The sequence below is a fragment of the Oryctolagus cuniculus genome, chromosome 8, assembly GCF_964237555.1.
Source record: "Oryctolagus cuniculus chromosome 8, mOryCun1.1, whole genome shotgun sequence".
Taxonomy (NCBI): domain Eukaryota; kingdom Metazoa; phylum Chordata; class Mammalia; order Lagomorpha; family Leporidae; genus Oryctolagus; species Oryctolagus cuniculus.
The window spans coordinates 43,203,671-43,220,206 of NC_091439.1; the positions used below are offsets into that span (position 1 = coordinate 43,203,671).

Consider the following 16,536-nt stretch of genomic DNA (forward strand, 5'->3'; position numbering starts at 1 on the left):
TAGTTTTATTTTCCTCTGAAAAAAAGTCAGGAGTGACCTATGCTTATTTTTTAAATGTGGCTGTGTTAAATTGTTATTTTAATGTTCTCAGGCACATATCTGGCTCAGACCTCTTTCTCAGTGCAAATTACATCTATAACCATTATTGTGACTGCAAAGACCAACATTACTACCTTTCTGGGGACAAAATCAATGATGTCATCTGCCTTCCAGTGGAAAGAGTACCACGTATTACACCAGTATTGGCCTGCCAGGACCGAGTGCTCAGAGTTTTACAGGTTACCATTATTAGTATTTTTTTAACTTTGTGTAATTTACATAAGTGAATATTGATGAATGTTGTGCACTTGAGATAAACTGTTTCAGTGATTACTATTTAAGTGTTCTATATAAAATTTTTCTGGAAAAACATTTTAATAATTGGTAAATTGATTTATTTTTACTTGAGGCAAGTGTGTTGAGATTTTTTACAAGTTTTTAGGAGCAATATGTGGAAGAAAAACGTTGCTTTTCCCATCTCCAAACACAATTTCTGAATTAGTACAATCAGAATTGGATATTCCTAATACAGAGAACCCTCCTGAGCTTTTTGGCTTTACAATTCGTTAGCTTCTTATTTCACCCTCACTTCCCTCCAAAAAATCAAATTACAGGAAAAAATTGGATTGGGGAGCCGGTGCCGTGGCTCAATAGGCTAATCCTCCACCTAGCGGTGCCAGCACTCCGGGTTCTAGTCCCGGTTGGGGCGCCGGATTCTGTCCCGGTTGCCCCTCTTCCAGGCCAGCTCTCTACTGTGGCCCAGGAGTGCAGTGGAGGATGGCCCAAGTCCTTGGGCCCTGCACCCGCATGGGAGACCAGGAGAAGCGCGTGGCTCCTGGCTTCGGATCAGAGTAGTGCTCCGGCTGCAGCGGCCATTGGAGGGTGAACCAACGGAAAAAGGAAGACATTTTTCTCTGTCTCTCTCTCACTGTCCACTCTGCCTGTTGAAAAAAAAAAAAAAGGAGAATGTTTTAGTATTTTCTCCTTGATTTTTACATTTTATACATATATTATTTTCAAAAATGTTAATATATATAAAATTACTAACAAATACAAGTTGATATTTATGACCTAATTTTTTCAGCAGTTTTATTCTAGGTGTTAATAAGAGTACTGTATTTGAATATTGATGTTATTTATATTATTTTAAATTTGTAAACCGTTTGGATTTTTAAATACTTATTCTCCTTTTAGGGATCTGATGTAATGTATGAAATTGAAATTCCTGGCCCACCAACCGTCTTAGAACTATACAATGGAAATGGCGGTAATCAAAATCTCATTTTACTCAATCATCTATATATTATTAAAACATTAAGTGAAACAGGAAATTGTGTATTGAACATGAACTAGAACTGCAACACTTTTTTTTATAATAACTTGTCGGTAATGAACAATAATGGGTTACTGAATTTTGATTTTCAGTTTCTTCATCTAAAATTAGATGATGGCAAAGGGTTTTAACTTGTAGAGTTAAAAATATGTAAGTGTTCTTCCAAAGTTTTCTTATAATATTTAAAAAATTAGATTTTTTATGTGAAAACACTTTCAAGTTTAAAGAGAGATTATGAATTATGGGATAAATGTAGTATGTTTGATTTCAATTGTAAACAGGTAACTCTGGAGAGGACATTTTGTTTGGAACATCAGATGGAAAACTTGGGCTTATTCAGATCACTGCATCTAAACCAATACACAAGTGGGAAATTCGAAATGAGAAGAAGAGGGGAGGTATGCTTTTGTTGTAGTTCATATTCTGAAATTTCAATGATTATGAAACAAAATAGATTATAGATTATATAACTTTTATTGGCCGGCGCCGCGGCTCACTAGGCTAATCCTCCGCCTTGCGGCGCCGGCACACCGGGTTCTAGTCCCGGTCGGGGCTCCGGATTCTGTCCCGGTTGCCCCTCTTCCAGGCCAGCCCTCTGCTGTGGCCCGGGAGTGCAGTGGAGGATGGCCCAGGTGCTTGGGCCCTGCACCCCATGGGAGACCAGGAAAAGCACCTGGCTCCTGGCTCCTGCCATCGGATCAGCGCGGTGCACCGGCCGCAGCGCACCAGCCGCGGCGGCCATTGGAGGGTGAACCAACGGCAAAGGAAGACCTTTCTCTCTGTCTCTCTCTCACTGTCCACTCTGCCTGTCAAAAAAAAAAAAAAAAAAGATTATATAACTTTTATTTATTCACATTATATAGCAGATTTAGCAACTCATAGAGCCAATTCTGAATTTATCTGCTATTTGTTTGTTATCACATCTGTCATACTATTGGAATACTAAGTGAGAAATGTTGATAGTAATTTGGGATAGACAGGATTTTAAAGGCTAATGTGCATCATTCTTTGCTAAAATCCATTTTTCATGGTCTGAAATAGAGAATTAGTTGGAATCTAGGAGTACTTATAATGAGGCAAAGAAAAAATACAGTCTGTGGGTCAGGGAATATTCATATTTCCTAGGGAATTTTTTTTTGTGTTTACTTACTTTAATAACAATATGTAGATCATGCTATCACCATGGAATGTAAGTTCAGGTTAGACAAGAGATTTCACAACTGCAATAATGTATCCTGTAGTATATCAAAGTTTGTGTATAATGTCTGACCAACCAGCTTGCTCATAAACTATTGATCACTTCCACTATAGGTAATTTAACATTTATGAGTCTTACACAGAAAATTAAAAAACACTGCACACATTTTAAAAGTGTTAATTTACCTTTGTATTAGCAGTTAAAATACATGTTTCTATTTCAAGGTGACATTTAGAAATTATGCTAGTATAACAGCAGCAAAAATATAATTCTGCAGTTTTTACAAAAGAGCTAACCTGGAATCCATAATTAAATTAGTCTCACATCTACAAGTATGATTCTGAAATAAATACTACTATGCAGCTGTCTTAAAAGCTTGCTACCTTTTGTTTGTGTACACACACAAGTACACACACACACATTCAGGTGTGGGAGGCTTTACAAATTATATTCCATGAACTTTTTGAAAAAGAGTTCTTTAAGAGATAACCAATCCCAAAAACTGAAATATTCATCCAGTCTATGAGGCAGGCAGAAAAAAGTGAATTAACTGGGTAAACAGGACTCCTTTCCAACACACGAAGCATGTGACACTCTGCAGCAAACTGGGAGTAACTTCAGCATTGGCCTGCTGTGATCTTTAGGACTAATTTCATCACAAGGGTTGGGGTGGAGGGAGAACATTTTAACACCAGGTGTAAAATGTGACATTGTGTTAACCTGACTCCCCGAGGGACCTATTAGTGAACTAGTCACTAATAATTTGGTCACGAGGAGGTCCATATTCAAAATACCATGTATTATTGTCTAAACCCACTCAAATTATTTATTTTCGATATAACACATAACCTCAATATGAGATGTCTAACTAAAGGAAACATCTCCAACAAGGCCAAGCCAGCATCTCTTCTAAGGTTTAGGTTTCACCCAGAATTCCCGATACATGGAATAGCCCATACCAAGAGTCATTGCTCCTACAACAAAGCCTTGAGCCGCCACACGCATGTGAATGAGGTGAAGGGACATTTTCGTATTTCCCCTGCTCTTCAGTTTGTACAGTCCATATGCAACAATCGCTGCAAACCCCGCCATTCCAATGGGGACAAATGGTGCCTCTTTAGCTTTTTGGATAAGTTTGGATCCCTGATCTTCATCATATGAAGAAAGAGAAACATCTGTATTGGTTGACATATTGGTTGTTTGAAGACTCTTCTGACTGCAACAACCCCAAAAACCCTCCAACCGGTTTTCCTAGGGAATTTATCTGGGAGAATTTATTCCCGAATTTGTAGGTGCTAAGTTTTTTATTGATATATTCATTTATTGTTTCAACAAATGCTTGTTAGGGGAGGCAGAGTGAATACATAGGTAGCTTCACCTAGTTACCTCCAGAAGATACAAGGGATAGTGCATTAGTGAATGATTGTGGGAAGAGGAAGGCACTTTTAGATTGAGTGGTTAAAGAATGCCTCCTAGAAGAGGTGGAAATTTGAGCTGTGATTGATAAGAAAATGTGTTAGAAATTTGAGGATTTGAGGAAAAGAATGTTCCAAGAAAAGGAAAAAAATCAATGGAAAAAACTTGAGCAGAAGTTAGCCTAGTCTAGGCTAATGGTAGCTGGAAGAAGAAAGAAGGAGATAATTTCAGTAAATATCACAGAGGGAGAGTATATAATTTGCTAGTGGATCTGATATGGGGAGTTGAGAAAAAGAAAGGAAACAAGATGTAGCCTCAATTTTTGGCGTGTACAACTGAGTGATGTAATTTACTGAGCTGGAGAGAGACTGAGAAAGAAGTAATCCTAAAGGCATGTGGTGAAGAGAGAAATCACAAATTTTGTTTGGGGCATGGAATGTTTGAGATACAGGTGTGTGTGCAAAGATGCCAATTGGATATATGAGAATAGAGCTCTGGGGCGGAGCCAGAGCTGGAGGGAGCTGTAAACTTGATGTCAGTGCCACATATAATGCCCTGGAAAGAGGATGGAAAGAGAAGGGCACTGAATTATGCTCAGAGTCATTTTTTATACCCATTCTGAGTTGGTATATTCTTGACTACAACCATTAGTTTTTTTTTTAATAACTATTGTGTATCTTTTTTAAAGGTGTTTTGTGTATTGACAGCTTTGATATTGTGGGTGATGGTGTTAAAGATTTACTTGTTGGGAGAGATGATGGAATAGTGGAAGTGTATAGTTTTGATAATGCAAATGAGCCTGTTCTACGATATGATCAGGTGAGTTCGTTAGAAGAATACTATATATGCTTATTATTCAACAAATTATTATAGAGATGATTAATAGCTTGAATTTGAAGTGAAAATATATTAAAATCTTGTGCTTGGTTTAAAATATCATTATTTTGATTTTATCAAAATCTTTAAAACTACTCAAGTGTGTGAGTAATAGACTATTGTCTTTGAGCTGAAAAATAAATTATTCTTTCATTATACTTTAGAAATTATTATAAATTTTAAAAGCATTAAATGTTTTAGTTTCTATAATATATAACAATACATTATGGGAATAACATTTGTATTTTTTGGTAACATAAGTGAGGCTTTTTTTTTAAGATTTATTTATTTATTTTGAAGGCAAGTTACAGAGGCAGAGAGAGAGAGAGGTCTTCCATCTGCTTGTTCACTCCCCAAATGGCTACAATGGTTGGAGATGGGCCTGACTGAAGCCAGGAGCTAGGAACTTCTTCCGGGTCTCCCAATCGGGTGCAGGGGCCCAAGCACTTGGGCCATCTTCTGTGCTTTCCCAGACTGTAGCAGAGAGCTGGATTGGAAGTGGAACAGCTGGGTCTTGAACCGGCGCCCATATGGGATGCCAGCACTGCAGGTGGCAGCTTTACCTGCTAAGCCACAGCACTGGCCCTGAGACTGTTGTTTTAAAACAAAGTTTAGGAATGAACTTCCTATCATTAGGATAGTGTCAGAAGTATCCTTAAAGTGTGAAAAGTAGCAGTTTACTTACAGGTACTCAAAGGCTAGCTGTATGAGAAAAAATACTAGAGATAAGTTTGCAGACTTTAATGTGATTCCGTTTATTTATGCTGAATTTTTATTTATATAGAGAAGCATGCTAGTGTAAATTTAATCTTTCATTTTCATAAACAGGTGTTCTCCAACCCAGGGCTTCCACATCTTGCTTCATGCAGGATCCTTTGAGACTTGTTTTTAGGAAAAAGGAAAAAAAAAAAGAGAGAAAGAAAAAAGTCAGGGACAGGTAATGGATTTAACAGTCAAGATGCTGCTTGGGATGCCTGCTCCCATAATGTAGTGTCTGTGTCTGAGTTTGAGTTGTGGCTCCATTTCTGGTTCCAGCTCTCTGCTGATTTGCACCTGGGAGGTAGTAGTGATGTCTCAAGATAATTGGTTCCTGCCATCATGTGGAAGACCCAAATTGAGTTCTGGGCTCCTGGCTTCAGCCTGGCCCAGCCCTGGCTTATGTGGGATTTTGGGGAGTGAAACAGCAGGTGGAAGATTCTCTCTGTGTGTCAGCATCTCATTGCAATAATCAGGGCTGTTATTATGATTAATAATTGTTTACTTAAGCTTGTATATTTGTCTTAATTATTTATGTAATGCTAATTATAATTATAGAAATTGCTTATGCATACAGCTTTATGATCACAGAAGATAATTTAAATTTATTTTTTTTGGTTATAGAGAAATATGAAGAAATATAAAAGAATTTTATATTAGTACATTGTATAAACATAAGAGCACATGGGAAAAGTGCAGTGAAAATAAAAGTTCAAGGAGAAAAAAATAGCAATGTAAAATTTCAGGTTTTAAAGAAGGATATATTTCTCCAGTTTTTAAGTCAATGACTGTATATGTAAATTTGTACTGCTAATTAGATTCACTGAATATGATTAAAAGATGTTACAGTTTTATTTTAAAATATTGCTTACAACTTACAGGAACTTCATTTCTTGTAATTGTTTAAAGTTGTGATGAAGAATACAGATGTTTAAAATATGTAGGACAGTACATAGTTTTGTTCATAATTACTTTAGTGGGAACATGAACAAAAAAATTTTTGAAGACTTCCAGTATATGTTAAGTAAACCAGGACACTTGTCAAAAATGCGCCTTTTTTATTGTAAAGTAAATTAGGTATCCCACTCTAAAAAAATGAAACTTTTTGTAAATTATAATAAAACTTTTGTTACTTGAGTCTCAGGTAAGTAGCCTCAAGAATAACCAAGATAGCTTTGCAGAACAGAGTAGGTAAAGAGAGCTAGATAGAGTAGGTAGACAGTAGGTAAAGAGAGCCAGCTTTTTGTTTAGTTTAATACAAGTTTATGTTCCTTCTACCACCTGCTTTAAAATATTGGTTCTCAGCCATGCCTGACAGGAATTACCTCTCAGAGTTTTTCCAGACTACTAGTCAAAGCCTGTTAGTAGGTTGCTAATGTAGTTTTAAAAATTTTAATAGAATAGATTAGAATTCTATTAGAATATATCAGAATATAACACTGCCTTGTAAGTTTATTGTTGTGTGTGTTCATGTGTGAATACATACCAGCTTGCAATATAAATTTTATTGCTTGCTTCCCAAAAAAGTTGAAAGTTGGTGGCCTAGAATGCTTGTTAAAAAGACATATTATGGAGCCAGTGCTGTGGTGTTCTGAGGTGCCAGCATTCCATATGGGCATGAGTTTGAGTCCTGGCTCCTCCACTTCCAATCTGGCTCCTGCTAATGTGCCTGAGAGGGCAGCAGAAGATGGCCCAAGAACTTGGGCCCCTGTGTCCACGTGGGAGACTTGGGGAAAGTTCCTGGCCCCTGGCTTTGGATTGGCCCAGCTATGGTCATTGTGACCTTTTGGGGAGTGAACCAGTGGATGAAAGAGTTCTCTCTGTCTCTCCCCCTCTCTCTCTGTAGGTCTGCCTTTCAAAAAAATAAATGAATCTCAAAAAAAAAAAAAAAAAGACATACTGGTTGACTCATCTAAGACATGCTTGGGAGGGAACTATTGCTTGGAAGATGATACTATAAACCTTGAACCATCTGAAAACTTGATTTTTCTCAAAGTAGCAGATTCATATAGGCTTCTTTTAGGCTGTCTTTATTATTCACCTGAAAGATTCAGAGAAAATGCATCAGATTATGGAATTCAGATGGTAGACCAAACTTACTGGCAGTGTTGCTTATAATTTTTTTTATAAAAACTTCTTTATAGAAATAAAACTGTTTTTGCTTATTAGATGATTTTTTTAATTTTTAATTTTTATTTATTTATTTTTTTTTTGACAGGCAGAATTAGACAGTGAGAGAGAGAGAGAGAGAGACAGAGAGAAAGGTCTTCCTTCTGTTGGTTCACCCCCGAAATGGCCGCAGCGGCCAGCACGCTGCACTGATCCAAAGCCAAGAGCCAGGTGCCTCTTCTTCCCATTCGAGTGCAGAGCCCAAGCACTTGGGCCATCCTCCACTGCCCTCCCTGGCCACAGCAGAGAGCTGGACTGGAAAAGATGCAACTGGGACTGGAACCCAGTGCCCATATGGGATGCTGGCGCAGCAGGCGGAGGATTAACCAAGTGAGCCACGGCGCCAGCCCCACTAATTAGATGATGCTTTAAAAGAGATTTATTTTATTCCTTTGTAAGGCAGAGTTACACACAGAGAGGGAGAGACAGAGATTTTCCATGCTCTGGTTCACTCCCCAAATGGCCAAAACGACCAGGGCTGGACCAGGCCCAATCCAGGAGCCAGGAACTTCTTCTGCGTCTCCCACATGGGTGCAGGGGCCCAAGCACTTCCACCCAAGCGCTTCATCTTCTGATGCTTTCCCAGGCACATTAGCAGGGAGCTGGATAGGAAGTGGAGCAGCTAGGACCCTTATGGGATGCTGGTATCATAGGTGGTGGCTTTACCTGCTGTGTCACAACTCCAGCCCCTTAGGTGATTAAACTGGATAGTACACACAAATATACTAGTCATTTTGAATATTCTTTCTCAGATTTAAAAACACTGGAAATTTCTGGCATTTGTTTAAGATATTTGTCTTTTTAATCTCAGTATCTACATATAATTAATATTAAGTATATGTTGAATGTCAGGAGGCACGTAAATAATTTTTGTGGCTTTAAAGTGAAACATTTAGGTATTAATGACGTTGTTGGGCTTGGATTTATTTCAGGTGTTGTCTGAAAGTGTCACATCTATCCAAGGAGGTTGTGTAGGGAAAGATGGCTATGATGAAATCGTGGTGGCTACATATTCAGGTAAAGTAAGTGATAATAGATAGTTCAAGAAAGAATCAATAACAAAAAATAACTAATTTGATAAATTGCTTTTGATGATTACTTTTTAAAAATCTATTTATTTGAAAGGCAGAGTTAGAGGGGGAGAGAGAGAGACAGAGAGACGGAGAGAGACAGAAAGTTCTTGTACTAGTTCACTCCCTGAATGTCTGCAATGGCCGGAGCTGGGCCAGTCTGAAGCCAGGAGCCAGGAGCTTCTTCTGGGTCTCCCACATAGGTTCAGGGGCCCAAAAGCTGAGCCAACTTACTCTACTTTCCTGGGCGCTTTAGCAGGGAGCTGGATCAGAGTGGAGCAGTTCGGGGCTTAAACTGACTCCCATATGGAATGCCGGCACTGCAGGTGTAGGCTTAACCTTCCATGCCACAGTATCAGCTCCTGAATAAGAGTATGTATCCTGTTTCAGTACCTTTGAAAATTAAGTGATTTTTGGGAGAAGGAGGGTTTAAAAAGAAGAATTTACTGAAATTAATAATAATTAAAACTTGATTATTTATGAGTAGCTAATTTTTGCAGTTCACAGTAGGTTTGTGAGAGCTTATATTTCCATGAAAGTAATTTTCAAAAGACTTTTTTTTTTTCTTTTTTGTGAGAGACAGAGTCCCGCAGCTTCCCCAAATGCCAACAGCATCCGTATTGTGCTGAGATTGGACTCAGGAGCAGGCATCATAATCCAGATCTCTTATGAGATTGGCAGGGACTCAATTGCTTGAATCATCACCCTGCTGCCTCCCAGGGCTTGCTTTGGCTGAAAGGTGGAGTTAGGAGCCAAAGCCAGAAATCGAATCTAGGCGCTCTGTTATAGAATGTGGTCATCTTAACCAATATGCTAGACACCTACTCCTAGCAATTCTTATTTATTAACGATTTTATTTATTTATTTATTTATTTTTATTTTTTGACAGGCAGAGTGGACAGTGAGAGAGAGAGAGACAGAGAGAAAGGTCTTCCTTTGCCGTTGGTTCACCCTCCAATGGCTGCCGCGGCCGGCGCACCGCACTGATCCTATGGCAGGAGCCAGGTACTTATCCTGGTCTCCCATGGGGTGCAGGGCCCAAGTACTTGGGCCATCCTCCACTGCGTTCCCTGGCCACAGCAGAGAGCTGGCCTGGAAGAGGGGCAACCGGGACAGAATCCGGCGCCCTGACCGGGACTAGAACCTGGTGTGCCAGCGCCGCAAGGCAGAGGATTAGCCTAGTGAGCCGCGGCACCGGCCTTATTAGCTATTTTTGAATTTGCTGGACTATGTTGACTTTTTTTTTTTTTTTTTACATTTCAAAGGTTTTGGATCTTTATTACAATTACAAAAAGCCAATAATATAGTTTATTATTCTCCTATTTCAAGTCTTTGACTTTTTTTTTTTAACTTTTATTTAATGAATATAAATTTCCAAAGTATGGCTTATGGATTACAATGGCTTCCCCCCAATAATGTCCCTCTCACCCGCAACCCTCCCCTTTCCTTCTCCCTCTCCCCTTCCATTCACATCAAGATTCATTTTCGATTCTCTTTATATACAGAAGATCAGTTTAGTATACATTAAGTAAAGATTTCAACAGTTTGCTCCCACACAGAAGCTTAAAGTGAAAAATAATAGATGATTTTTTAAATGATGATGAAATCAGATCAGACCTATTGTCATGTTTAATCCCGACGATGTTGACTTTTGCCAACCTTGAAAAACAATTTGAAATTGTCAAAAACTAAAAGATTCCTTTAATCATAGTATTACAATATTTCAGGCAAAGAAGGAATAGTAGAACAAAAAAACCCAAGTAATTTCTTTATGGTTTGGATGTTTTTCAGCTTTGATTTTGTTTTCTGAAGAAGTCCTAGGGCTAAATTAGTTTGTTGGTGGTGGACAAAGGGGCATATATATTGGCGTTTCTGCTATATAATGTGTAATATAACTTTTTTAACACTAGAAACACTAAATGATGCAGGATTGTGATTCATCTCTACAGGCTGGGTTACAGGTCTGACAACAGAGCCCATTCATAAGGAAAGTGGACCAGGAGAAGAAGTAAAAATTAATCAGGAGATGCAGAATAAAATTTCTTCTTTACGGTAACTTTGAATTTTTTGTTTACTTTTTAAAATTTCATCTCATGGAATGTGTAGTTATTGCTTTTTATTATTTATAGATGTACCATATTTTATTAGAAGAAATGATACAATAATCACCTTCTAAAGTGAATGTTTGGGGCTGGCTTTGTGGTTCAGTGGGTTAAGCTACCACCTGGGACACTGGCATTGAATATAGGTGTGAGTTTGAGTCCCGGTTGCTCCACTTCTGATCCAGCTTCCTGCTAACACGTGTGGGAAAGCAGTGGAAGGTGGCCTAAGTCCTTGGGCCCTTGTACCCAAGTGGGAAACTCAGAATTCCAGGTTCTTGACTTTGGCCTGGCCCAGCCCTGGCCATTGTGGCCATTTGGGGAGTAAACCAGCAGATGGGAGATATCTCTGTCTTTGTCTGTCCCTCTCTTACTCTACTTTGCCTTTCAAATAAATACATAAATAATTAAATTAAAGTGAATGTTTATGGATTTGAAAAAAATAAGAATTGTGTAATGTTTTGAATACTTTTTCTAGAAGTGCATTTTCTGTATTGACTTTCTTAGATCAAGAATTGTATTTTTAATTGTTTATCTGTATATGGTTTTGTTGTTTTTCACAAACATTAGAAAGGAAGCAAGACAGATGACTATTTTTTATGAACTCTTGTTCAGTGTTCCTGTGGACCCTTTTGAATCTGTAACTGTGGCTTATTTGTTGTCTTACTGGAAGTGAGTAATGTTGGCTCCTTAGATGCAGGGATTGCTTTCATGGCCTGCTCAACCTGACATGTCCTACAAAAAAGGACCCAAGACTCATGTAAAGTTGCTTCATACAATGATGTGACAGTTGCTGAAACTTTTTTTTTAAGTATTTATTTGAAAGTTAGAGTTAAACAGAGAGAGAAGGAGAAGCAGAGAGAGAAAGAGGTCTTCCATCCACTGGTTCACTCCCCAGGTGGCTGCAATGGCCAGAGCTGTGCCGATCTGAAGCCAGGAGCCAGGAGCTTCTTCCGGGTCTCCCACGTGGGTGCAGGGGCCCAAGGCGTTTGGCCATCTTCTGCTGCTTTCCCAGGCCATAGCAGAGAGCTGGATTGGAAGTGGAGCAGCTGTGATTTGAACTGGCACCCACATGGGATGCTGGCACTGCAGGTGGCATCTTTACCTGCTATGCCACAGTGTCAGCCCCAGTTGCTGAAACTTTTAATGGCTGCTCTTCCAACTTCACTCCTTGCTGAACCTCTTAGGTGAGTGAGGGCTGATTTTTTATATGTGTGTGTGATAATTGAAGGTTACAAAAATTTTTTAAGGCAGTAAAAATCACAAGTACTAGTAGCCCAAGTCATTTCACCAAAGCCACTGGGAAAGAAAACTCTAAATGTTCATGCAAATAAGTGCACCAGATTCTTTCAGGATATCCAAGTTCATGCAACAAGGATATTAGGTCAAATTAATGATTACTGTCTCACATCCTCAATGTAATTCCTTTTATTTATAACCAAATTACCCCCTCATGATTCCACTGGAATGTAAACTCTATGAGAAACTTATTTCTGTTCTATTTGCTCAGCACCTGGAACAGTGCTAGATACATATGAATAAATATGTAATATTTGGCAGTAAGTATTTCTTCAGTAACTTAATCTTCTTTGCTTATTGCACAAATCCCTCCTAAGCTTCTTCCCATTATTTTCCCCCTGGGTTGGGGCCAGCTTAGCTAAGTCTCATGTTATTCTATCTCAGTTACTGTTTACTTCATTTGCATGTGGATTTCCCCTTTAACTGGAACTACACTAAGCAATGTGTGTGCAGTTCAGTCTCAACACTTTGTAGAACTTGAGCTATGCCATTCACTGACTCATGATCCTTGTTATGGTCCCCAAATTGTTAATATTCTGCAGCTTCTTCATTCTGCCTTTCCCTCTTACTGTCCTTCATGTTGACTGGCTTCACGTTTTGTTTCTTCTCATACGGTCTTCTGCCATATTAGTTTCTCTTCTAATTAGTGCAGTTTCGCTTTTATAGCCAGATTTGTGTGTTAGAATTAATTATTAGCATCCTACCTTGATACTTACAGCTCTATTTGTTTTGTCGGCATGGGAATGAGTAGATGCTTTGATTTTTGGATTAGAAATAAATAATGTGTAATCATTTGGTCAGTGATAGAAACAAAAATCTTTTTCCTATTGGTGTGATAGTATTAGCCTAGCCAGTAAAAACATATTTTGCCAAACATAAGTATCTCAAATTTTTGTAAACATTATAAGGACATCATATTTTTGTATTTATAGGTGACAGTGTTGCATTTGCTTTCTTCCAGGAGTGAGTTGGAACATCTACAATGTAAGGTATTGCAGGAAAGAGAGAACTATCAAAAGTCTTCTCAATCAAGCAAAGCAAAATCAGCAGTACCTTCATTTAGTATAAATGACAAATTTACATTAAATAAGGATGATGCCAGCTACAGCCTTGTTTTAGAGGTACAGACTGCGATTGATAATGTCTTAATACAGGTAAACACAATATCTGATTTCTTGGTTTTATGATTAGAGCTGTTTTGTAAACCAGTAATGCACTAATTACTATTGAGTATTTTAAGTTTTAGACCGTAATTTTATGGCTTCTTAATCTTCCATTGGGTAATCGGTTTGCACACAGATTATTTGAATTTTACCGTTACTTAAAAAAACTTATCCTATATTTAACAAACAAACAAAAGATGGATGGAATTAACTTTTGGGAAGAGATCCGTAGGAGGATAGAGAATTTCTTCTTTGGCTACCCTCTGGGAGAATCTTACAGATATGTAGCTTAGAAAACTCCAATATTTAATATCTTTATTGGAACTTTAAAGAATTCTCCTAATACTAAAATGATAGCTGACAGTACAGCTTGCTCATTAACTCAATAATTTCTAAGTAGGCTAGTAGGCAAAGTATATAATCCCAAAGGGTGAAATTTAAGATAATCATGTATAACTCCATTCATCAATTTATATATGAATATAAATTGGCATATATTTTTTTTTTTACTTTTTTTTTTTTTTTTTTTTTTTTGACAGGCAGAGTGGACAGTGAGAGAGAGAGACAGAGAGAAAGGTCTTCCTTTGCCGTTGGTTCACTCTCCAATGGCCGCTGCGGCCGGCGCGCTGCGGCTGGCGCACCGCGCTGATCCGATGGCAGAAAGGAGCCAGGTGCTTTTCCTGGTCTCCCATGGGGTGCAGGGCCCAAGCACTTGGGCCATCCTCCACTGCACTCCCGGGCCACAGCAGAGAGTTGGCCTGGAAGGGGGGCAACCGGGACAGAATCCGGTGCCCCGACCGGGACTAGAACCCGGTGTGCCGGCGTCGCTAGGCGGAAGATTAGCCTAGTGAGCCGCGGCGCCGGCCCTAAATTGGCATATATTGAGAAGTAGAAAAGGATGGTAGTAGGATGAATAGAAAACAAGTATAAGATGGAAAACCCATCAGAAAATGAGGAAATAATAACTTGGAGGAAGAAGACAGATTTAAAAACAATGTGGTCGAGAGATCAGATTGTTAATTAAAACTTAAAGGCACAAAACTTTCTCATGTAATGTTAGCTCATGGACTGCTGCATTGAACAACTCTAGGAGCACCTTTCACACAGAACACTATGCATTAACTTTCTCCTAGAAACTACCTCCTAAAAGGGCACCAAAGATTATTTTCATTCTGTGTTACTGGTGAAATTAAAATTGATAAAAAGGAATTGATATCATAGCCATATGATTATCTATAGTCAATGGTAAATTTTTAATTACTGACAAAAATAGGAAGATTATGCTTTTAAGGGGGTGGTAAGAGATGATATTCTATGACTTGATAATCCCATTTACAAAAAATAGATGATTATAAAGTAATATTTATTCTTTGTTAAATTTATTTGCTGGAAGTATATACTATTAAATTTAAGAGAATTCATACTCTCAAATTTAAAGATGAACATAAAGGTAGAACTAAGGAGAACCCTTAGAGAAAAAACATTTTATGAACACTTTTAGGTTTCCTATGTGAACTTTTTTTTTTTTAATATTGACTATAGAGTGATGTTCCAATAGATTTACTTGATGTGGATAAAAATTCTGCTGTTGTGAGCTTTAGCAGCTGTGATTCTGAGGTGAGTAAAAAATATAGAGTCCTTCTCATGCTTTTATTTCTATTATACCATTTTTTTAAAAGATTTTATTTATTTGAGAGACAGTGAGAGGGAGAGATAGAAAGGTCTTCCATCTGCTGGTTCTCTCCCCAAATGGTCACAATGGCTGGAGCTGGGCCTATCCTAAGTCAGCAGCCAGGAGCTTCTTCTGGGTCTCCAGCCATCTTCTGCTTTCTCAGGCCATAGCAGAGAGCTGGATTTTTTTTTTTTTAAGATTTATTTTATTTATTTATTTGAAAGAGTTACACAGAGAGAGGAGAGGCAGAGAGAGAGGTCTTCCATCTGCTGGTTCACTCCCTAGTTGGCTGCAATGGCTGGAGTTGTGCCAATCTGAAGCCTGGAGCCAGGAGCTTCTTCCGGGTCTCCCAGGCTAGTGCAAGGGCCCAAGGACTTGGGCTATCTTCTACTGCTTTACCAGGCCATAACAGAGAGCTGGATTGGAAGTAGAGCTGCCGGGCCTCAAATTGGCGCCCCTATGGGATGCTAGCGCTTCAGGCCAGGGCATTAACCTGCAGCGCCACAGTGCTGGCCCCGAGAGCTGGATTTAAAAATGATTTGAAATTAAAATGTTTGAGTTTTCTTCTTGAGATTAGCATCTTTGTTATTTTGTCAGTTATTCATTAAATACAAAGTTCCTGCAAATATGGAATTGGAAGATAATTGTTTCTGGGGTGGGGACAAAAATTACGCAAACCGTGCCTATGAGGGATCTTTAAGAAGTTTGTGGAAATGCATATGAGGGAACATTCCCTAACCCCTCAGAGCCTCAGTTTCTTCATCTATTGAAACTTAGTAAAAATATAGTGCATAGTGTAGGAGTAAATGGGAATATATTTTAAGAGCACTTAACACAGATGATATGTTAATCAAGTAAATGATAATCATTATTGGTGATTTTTTGTGGATATAAACATGAGTTCATCTTTGTTTCAACTTTGAATTCTTCCTAGTCAAATGACAACTTTGTTCTTGCCACTTATCGGTGCCAGGCAAATACCACAAGACTGGAACTCAAGGTAAATAATGTTTGAAATTACCCTCACTTGAATGTTTGAACATTATTTTTTCCCTTGATATATCCTACAATATCATATAATTTATCTGCAGTGGATTTCTCCTTGAAATGAATAATTTTGGAGCATGACTTTACAGTGGTCAGTTAGGTGTTAATTTAGTAGAAATCACTATCTCTGCTGTGCATTATTTGAGAGAGAGAGTTACAGACAGTGTGAAGGAGAAACAGAGAGAAAGGTCTTCCTTCCATTGGTTCACTTCCCAAATGGCTGCAATGGCCAATCCGAAGCCAGGAGCCAATCTCCTGGTCTCCCATGTGGGTACAGGGGTCCAAGGAATTGGGCCATCTTCCATTGCCTTCCCAGGCCACAGCAGAGAGCTGGATTGGAAGAGGAGCAGCCGGGACTAGAACCGGCGTCCATATGGGATACCAGCGCCACAGGCAGAG

The 16,536-nt window shown here is 38.6% G+C and overlaps 1 protein-coding gene and 1 pseudogene across 3 annotated transcripts in view; one reads left to right on the plus strand and one right to left on the minus strand.

Moving 5' to 3' along the window:
• Window positions 1–16,536, plus strand: part of BBS7 (Bardet-Biedl syndrome 7) — a 48,293-nt gene that overhangs the window by 17,029 nt on the left and 14,728 nt on the right. For 2 of the 3 annotated variants that reach the window (XM_051819815.2, XM_008267915.4), the window contains exons 5-13: window positions 92–278; window positions 1,234–1,306; window positions 1,654–1,770; window positions 4,675–4,805; window positions 8,720–8,804; window positions 10,807–10,909; window positions 13,217–13,409; window positions 14,961–15,035; window positions 16,025–16,090. In XM_051819815.2, the coding sequence (XP_051675775.1) occupies window positions 92–278; window positions 1,234–1,306; window positions 1,654–1,770; window positions 4,675–4,805; window positions 8,720–8,804; window positions 10,807–10,909; window positions 13,217–13,409; window positions 14,961–15,035; window positions 16,025–16,090 (1,030 nt within the window). The remainder of the gene's footprint in view (window positions 1–91; window positions 279–1,233; window positions 1,307–1,653; window positions 1,771–4,674; window positions 4,806–8,719; window positions 8,805–10,806; window positions 10,910–13,216; window positions 13,410–14,960; window positions 15,036–16,024; window positions 16,091–16,536) is intronic. The other variant, XM_008267916.4, reaches the window with a different exon arrangement.
• LOC100356386 (HIG1 domain family member 1A, mitochondrial pseudogene) lies at window positions 2,502–4,128 on the minus strand (annotated as a pseudogene).